The 7,532-nt window shown below is 32.6% G+C and overlaps 1 protein-coding gene across 2 annotated transcripts; it reads right to left on the minus strand.

Annotated features, from left to right (window-relative positions):
• Nucleotides 1-1,993: 1,993 nt before the first annotated feature.
• Nucleotides 1,994-7,282, minus strand: LOC107363324 (uncharacterized). 2 transcript variants are annotated; one of them, XM_015930541.3, is made up of 6 exons: nucleotides 6,968-7,240; nucleotides 6,659-6,827; nucleotides 5,814-6,478; nucleotides 5,456-5,693; nucleotides 3,546-3,842; nucleotides 1,995-3,425 (listed from the first exon to the last, which is right to left on the minus strand). In XM_015930541.3, the coding sequence occupies exons 3-6, from the start codon at nucleotides 6,024-6,026 to the stop codon at nucleotides 2,446-2,448; spliced, it is 1,728 nt and encodes a 575-aa protein (XP_015786027.2). In that variant the 5' UTR covers nucleotides 6,027-6,478; nucleotides 6,659-6,827; nucleotides 6,968-7,240; the 3' UTR covers nucleotides 1,995-2,445. The 2 variants fall into 2 exon arrangements, with proteins under 2 accessions (XP_015786026.2, XP_015786027.2); XM_015930540.3 differs by having other exon boundaries at nucleotides 1,994-3,842; nucleotides 6,968-7,282.
• Nucleotides 7,283-7,532: the final 250 nt, after the last annotated feature.

Consider the following 7,532-nt stretch of genomic DNA (forward strand, 5'->3'; position numbering starts at 1 on the left):
CAAACATCAAAGGCTCATGACATTCAGGCCTTTCATCCTATAAATCATTTGGTGCAAGAATTTTCGATTTCCATCAAGAAATCTCAAAGTTTCAAGATAAAGGATAACACAGGTCAAACCGTTGGAAATGTCTTGCCTTGGGGTCAGCCTTGTGTTACTCGGACTTTCATCTGTTTTTTCTTCTTCTTCATTGTAATGGACATGAAAACGGTGCAACTTTGTTTCACTTAATCTGATTCAATGTTTCAATGATAATTTTTTGGAACAAAAATGAACCCAAAAAATGAAACTTTGACTGTCAAAAGATGGATATTTCAATGTTGTTTACTCACAGTTGACATCAACTCCTTTGAGTATCTCAATCTCAACCCTGAAAACATGTTCAACTCTCTTGAGGTTGAAATTGAATTGATAACTTTATTATCATCATTATCATATTAATTTATATATTTGTTTATTAATATAAATATACAATATAAATAATGGTTCAATTGGATAACCATTTTCATCAAAACTTAATCTCATTTGACAAACCAACAGAAACATTGTTGCTCATTATTATGTCAACCAAACTTGATAATACAATATTGTATAAATATTGTTATTATTGTTATAGCATCTGCTCAATGTTAACATTAATTAGTCGGAAGCGTAGCAAAGACGAATGTATTAAGGTGAAAAAATGACTGATGTAGAGAGCAAAAGGATTTTCATGAAATTTGGAAATATCAATACACAGAAGATGAAACAAATATTTTAGCGAAACGTTAAAAGGTGCCAAAAATGACGTTTTCACATACCAAAAATAGTGCTTTTTCAATTCAAAAACGATTCTATCCATTTATACTCATCAAATTCACGAAGATCACAAACGAGGCCAAAAATTATCCGAATGCAGTCCTACTAGATAAATCATGCTTGTACAATCTACCAACAGATAGACCTGAGTTAGGCAGCTTGATTAATCTCAAGACTCCACTTCACTCCACTCTATCTTCACTTCGTCTTACTCAGTCTTTGAAATCAACTTTTTCTGAACAATGGGTATTCCAAGAAACCAGAACTGAAGGAAAGCTTCGCATTAAGTCTTTACAAAGAGACGAGTAACAATTTCTTAGTATTATACAATCACTAAACTAACTGTTGAAAAATTCAATCTTGAATTAGGCATCACTCACTATAAGGAAATAAGAGACATTTTGATACAGCTAATGCCACTCCAAACCCGAATGTAATAACTGTGTAGCTTGCATGAGATCATCGAGTCTGGAACTTCCCTTTCCTTTGTCCAGCTGCCTGGCAAAACCTCATAGGATGAAGTCGAGATATGTAGAAATTTTTAGCAAGATTCTTTGATTATACATGAAATTTACAGAATATTTCTGTGAAAATAAAATTAAGTTTGATTGTAATAAATTATTATTTTATCGCGACTCACAGCTAAACGATCCTTCAGATTTTGCTGGCTGTCGTTTGTCCAAATATATGAATTAAAAAGATAAACATTGTTGAAACAAATACTCATTTGGACTTTATTTTGCTTTTTGTTTGGTTTTAAAACCATTTTTACGCTTTTTGTACATTCAATATTTACCTTTATCAATCGACAAATTGTTATACAATTGAAGCAAAAGGATAAAGTTGCATTTTGCTATTATATTTATCATTATCTTGATCATCTTCATTGATACCTTCATCGTATAATATTTCATCCTGTGTTCCGTCTTTGCTCAATCTCACAACATTTACCGTTATCTTTTATCTTCATCATCTCTATTCATCTTCATCTCTCCTCCTTCACTCAAAACTCCTCCTTTACAAGCCTATACATTTTGTTCAAATGTAACATCAATCAAACATCAAACATTTTTGCTTAACTTATAGCATTGGTTGATCCATCATTAGTTGATTAACTTACCCGTTGATGGTTAACATTTATGGAAGCTTCATCTTCCTAAATGAACCAGTTTTTTTGATTGATATTAATTTGAGACTTTTGTTGTTTTCAGTGAAACATTTTAATTTATTTGTTTCTTATATTGCAAGCTTGTATTGCTCTAATAAATAATTAATGGCAATTGTTTTATGATTATAATAAGAGAATGATAATTTTGATGTTTTGTGGTTTTGATTTACAGTTGTCAATAAATACAGAATTGAAAAATGCTCGGTATCAATCGGTGAACAACAGTTTGAACTGTTTGAAAACACCATTGATCTCACAATTATCAAGTTACCATTACTAATTGTTTGTTGATCAAGCTCTACATTTTCTTGTCAATGATTTTACTGGTTAAAATGAAGAGGGAAAAGGTAAAGAGTTTGATATATAAATGATCTTTCAGGATAAATATTAATAGTTAACTACAGTTTCAAAGTTAAACTGATTTTGTCGTTAAATCAACTTGAAATTATATTAAGCAATACAAAGTTATTTGTTTATCTTTATGAATTTGAACATTTACCTTCCCTTAAACTAGTGGATGGCGGACTTGAACGCCATCCATTACTTTCCATTGATGAAAGGTCAACAGCCGTTTTAGATGAAATGTCAACAAGACGAGATCCTAGTGAGTCTTTGAAAGGTCGATTGGGACTTGCAGGTCGACGGAGAAGCGAAGCTGCTGCAGCAGCAACCGCTGCAGCCGAGGTTGGTGGACATTGAGTACATCCAGGTGGACAAGGGGAAACTAATGATGGAACTGAAGGAACAGCAAATGGATGATTGGAACCAAGAAGGAATTGAACTGCAGTTGAATTGGGATAACTGTGAGAATTGGTTGAAACTGTTGACCCATTGGACTGATTAGTGGTTCCAGAGGCAATCACAGGTTGACAAGTAAAGTCTCTGCTGTAAATGCTACTTATAAGAGTTGATCCAAAAGGACTAGGCCGACCGGGACAAAGTGCACCACTACTTAACATGGAACCAGTTCCATTGCCAGATTCAAGATTAACGGCATTTCCAGATGAACCAAGGTAACCACTCGGATGGATAAAGTTGAGACTCGAGTGGATTGGTGTGAATGCCGATTTAATTGCATGTCCGGGTAACAAGGAAGTACTATTGGTTGAACTTGACAAACTCATTTCACGAGCATCTCCATCTCTTGAACCATTGCCAGTAATCATTGCGGCAGCCGCTGCTGCTGCTGCTGCTGCAGCTGCTCGACGGTTGTTGGCATCAAAGGGCAAGAGTTGAGCTGATCGGCTTCCTGCATGAGCCAGTATTGAATCGTTGAGGGATAAAAATTGTTCAATTGCTTTGATAACATCACCATTACAACCTTGTAAAACCAATTCCAAAATGGTTCGCTTTTGGGTTGGAAAAACTCGACTCAACATTTCAATTCCAGTTAACCGACCTGGACGAAAATCGCTGGGACAGTTTTGATTCAGTTGGTTAAGATAGTCGACATCTTTGCCTGGATCAATGGAAGAGAGCGAGGAAGTTGATGAAGTTGATGAGGAAGATGAACATGATCCAGAAGACATGGTAGACATGGTTAAGGTTGTGGCTGGAGTTGTCAGTGTTGGACGTTTACCTTGTTTAACATTTACTTCACGAAAGGTTATTGGTGTACCGATGAGGAATGGTGGAGATGATGAGGATGATAATGAGACTGTTGGAAGTGTCGATGAGGTTGGAGGTAAAGAAGTGGCCGTGACTGAAGTAGGTGTTATTGTGGTCAGTCCAGTTGTTTTTGTAACATTAATCATAATATTTTCATTTGCTTCATCGCCAGATAAGTCCATGCGAATCAATTCAGATTTGGAATCATCGAAATAATCTTGAGTTGTCATCGATTGTTTACCATTAGTTTGGTCTGATTGATTAGAATCTGAGAAATTAAAATTGAAAAAAAACAAATTAGAAAAGGTTAAATTGAAATTTTAAAGAGCTGTTAGTCATTAAAATCATTCATATGATTGATATTTAGTCATTAATTATTTTATGGTTAAACTGGATACAGTTAATTAAAGAAACAATTCAAATTGTGATTTGACGCACCTTAAGTATTTGTTTACAATTTAAACTAATCAAATCAAATGAAAATCACAAATTAAGAAAGCAAACCTTAACTGTAAAAATAGCCTTACGGCAAAGTTGTAAAGTAGCAAGTTAACGTGAAAACTCAATAGAAAGTGTTTACTTTGATTAAATGATGGTCAATATTGTTAATTGAGCAATTTAAATTGATTAAAAAGAGAAAATTTAAATTGAAAAAATTTCTTTTCACTGATTTTTCATCTTATTTCATGGAAAGTAAAGAGCAAAATAAAAGCAAAATTGAAACAAAAACAAAAGGTAAACTTGATTGCAAGGTTTTGAAGCCTTTACTGTTGAAAACAAACATCAAATTAAGAACCTTTTAATGCAATTTTCAAATGATTAAAGAGTTAAATAATTAAAATTTAAATAAGCGTTTACTTTCAGTGTTTCATGTTAATTTTGTTCAGTACTGGAAATGTTTCACTGAAAATTGAAACAAGGTGATAAAAAGCAAGAAGAACAATGTTGGAATGATGAAGATGAAGAGGAAAAAAGATTGAATTTTCAGGTCAAAATAAAATGATAATTAACTTTGATACACTTTCATCTTCAATAATCAGACAAAATCTGACATAAGCAAGGTAATTTTTATAACAAAATTAATATTTCTGACAAGTTAATATGCTTTTCCATTTTTCACCATTTGCGATTTTCTCATTGCTTTTTCATCATTTCTTGTTTCTTTTTTGTTTCTTGTTTCAAATTTGGGATCATTTTTGATTCAATTTTGCTACTTTTGTATTTGATTAACAATTTAATTGCTCCTGGCATTCAACTGTACCGAATGCTTATTGAATACTCTTATAATCAAGTGATTTTCTTGTTCTTTTTTTTCACCGACTTTCATGCTCCTACCTTAACAGATAATCTTTTAAGGTAAATCCATGAATTTGCTGTTCTTGGACTGATTTAATTTTTACCTTTAATCAGGTAAACAACCGGTTATTGCGAAAAATAAATTGCTTTTGCGAAATTAAGATTTACTCAATAGAATAATCAAAATTTAAAGTTAACTCTTAATCCAATAAAATTTCGTTCTTTCATTAATTTATCGTTTAAATTGTAAACAAACCTGACAATTCAGTTGAAATTTTCACACAATTAAATTTTCCAGAAAATGAACAATAAATGGTTTGAATAATGTTAACAACTTGACTAATTAAAGCTAATTAGCTGGATAAATTACCCCAAAGAACGATCTTACAATGTTAATCAAGGTTTTGCTGTTGTTTTTAAAAGAATCAACTTTTTCTTGGAAATGGAAATGTTGACTTAAATAGCAAACTAATGAAGCTAATATTTTGTACAACAATTTAAAGTCAATTTGATCAAGTGACTTTATCAGGATTAAACTGTGTTGACTAGTGACTTTGATGGGAAATGTGGAAGTGAAAGACTTACCCTTCATTGAATGATCATGATCATGATCGAAGGGACTTGAATTTTGACAAGCTTGACTGGCGTCTGAATCACTTTCAGTTTCTTTCATCATTTCATCGTGAACAACTCGAGGTTCAGTGACTGACATTCCGAAAATTGGTCCCGGTGGAAGGTATCCTTCAACTGGACCTCCAGTGGCTACAGCTCTTAATCCAATCGCAATTGCATCTTCAGCAGCTTGTTGACGTTTCAATGCAACCTGGAACGAAAGATGGAAAAATCACTCAATAATTTTCACAGATTTAAAAGTTGTTCAACTAACCATCAAATTTGACTCTAAATTGAATCTAAATTTAATGGTTTTAAAGTTGATTCTTACCTGAGCAGCCATGATTCTTTGTCTCTCCGCAATTAAATTACACTTGGCACAGTTACAATCTTTAAAACGACAATGTCTCTTGTGACCTTTCAACCAAGATATCATGCCATGGTTACGACAACGAGCACATTTAGGTTTACGAGCAGTTCCCGAGCATGGATTCATAATATATTGATATATTCGGTTGAAAATACGAAACAAGTAATCAAGCATTGCTACTTTCTGATCATTGAGTAACACTATCTTTAAGCATCCAACCCACAATCATCTTCACTCTTGTTATTATAATGTGTGTGTGTGTGTGTTTCAATAAAGGCTGCGCATGTATTCAACTCGGTGAAATGTTACAAACAATCGCATAAGAAGACCATTTTTATGTTCACAAACAAATCTGGGATTGGTTAGATTGTTAACTTGGAGGCAGAAACTTATTTCAAGATTAAATAGACTTCCAGGGTTGATTCATTCAATAATCATCCTCATCATTTAGCTGCCTATTCAATTTATCTTCATACACAATTGCTCTTCTCCGCCTTCTCAATGATAATTTGTTGTCTTCTTTAAACCATCTTCACCTCTTCTTTATCCTGTCATCATATTTTCCATGGTAAATGGTTCTTGGTATCAACTGATTATCATCTTTTACAGGTTCTCTTCGGTTAAATCTGAGAAGAAAAATGAAAGAGGAAAAATATGATTACGGATTTGAGATACAAAATAATTTCATTCAATGAATTAGTTCGAGATTTAAATTGTCTAAAAATAGGTAACAAGCTTATTGATAGTTATGATCAATAACTGAATATCAAACTGAAAGATGAATCAAAACAAATATTTGATATTACCTTTGGTTTGGAGACCATTTTAACCGGGAAAATTTGTTTAAATATTATGTTCATCAGAAGATTTACCAGAATGAATTTAAATTCACAGGACTTTCAGGTTCATCTGTAATCTTTTACCTTCTTGTTTAGTTGCTTTCATCTTATAGCTTGCCACAGGTTAGAGTTTACTCTGGAGGAAACAAAATAACAAATGAAGAGACAAAAAAAGATGGATGGAAAAATGATGAGAAAACGTAATTCCTTGGTAATATCAAATCAAATCAATAGACGAAAGATGCCTATAATAATAAGGTACACAAATAAAGTTACCTTTTCTATTCCCTGTTAACCATCCAGAGTATCCTTGTTCATCAAAACAGTTATTTCAATCAAAATTAAGTTTACTTTGGGCTACTGTTGTTCACATTGTTTCAGTTAACATCAGGTTACATCTTGATTCGTTCATCAACTCATCTTTCAGGCCTAACCAACCATCCTTAAGGAATATTATTGCGATTATTGTAGCCAAGAATAGAGCTTTAAAAGGAAGAGAAAAGGGTTGAAATGATATAAGAAAAAAAGTAACAATTACTTCATTAGAACGGTTCTAAGTTAACTCTTTTCAAATTGATAACATTTGTGCATTCATATAATTTGTAAGGGGTCGACACTTCATTTAGCCTCTCTTCATTTACAGTTTGTAATTCAATGTCAATCCCCTTTAATTTAATCTTACATTTTTTGTTTCTTTTCCCTTTTGCTTAATATAAATACTGTCTAATAACTTATTACCTGTGTTGATATTTGATTGTCTTGAAAATCTCACCTTAAATAAAATAATTTAACCTAAAATCGATCAATAGTGTTGATTATAATTGAAGTTATTCAGAAGCTG

The sequence above is a fragment of the Tetranychus urticae genome, chromosome 3, assembly GCF_039701765.1.
Source record: "Tetranychus urticae isolate SD_2017Ah chromosome 3, NJAU_TeUrti_SD_1.0, whole genome shotgun sequence".
NCBI classification, from domain to species: domain Eukaryota; kingdom Metazoa; phylum Arthropoda; class Arachnida; order Trombidiformes; family Tetranychidae; genus Tetranychus; species Tetranychus urticae.

Bases quoted from the DNA above. Each gene is read 5' to 3' on its own strand.
- LOC107363324 (XM_015930540.3), bottom strand. From the start codon at position 6,026: ATGCTTGATTACTTGTTTCGTATTTTCAACCGAATATATCAATATATT. The intron at 5,694-5,813 runs GTAAGAATCAAC...CTTTCGTTCCAG, and splicing joins AAAGAATCATGGCTGCTCAG to GTTGCATTGAAACGTCAACA. The intron at 3,843-5,455 runs GTAAGTCTTTCA...TTAATTTCTCAG, and splicing joins TCATGATCATTCAATGAAGG to ATTCTAATCAATCAGACCAA.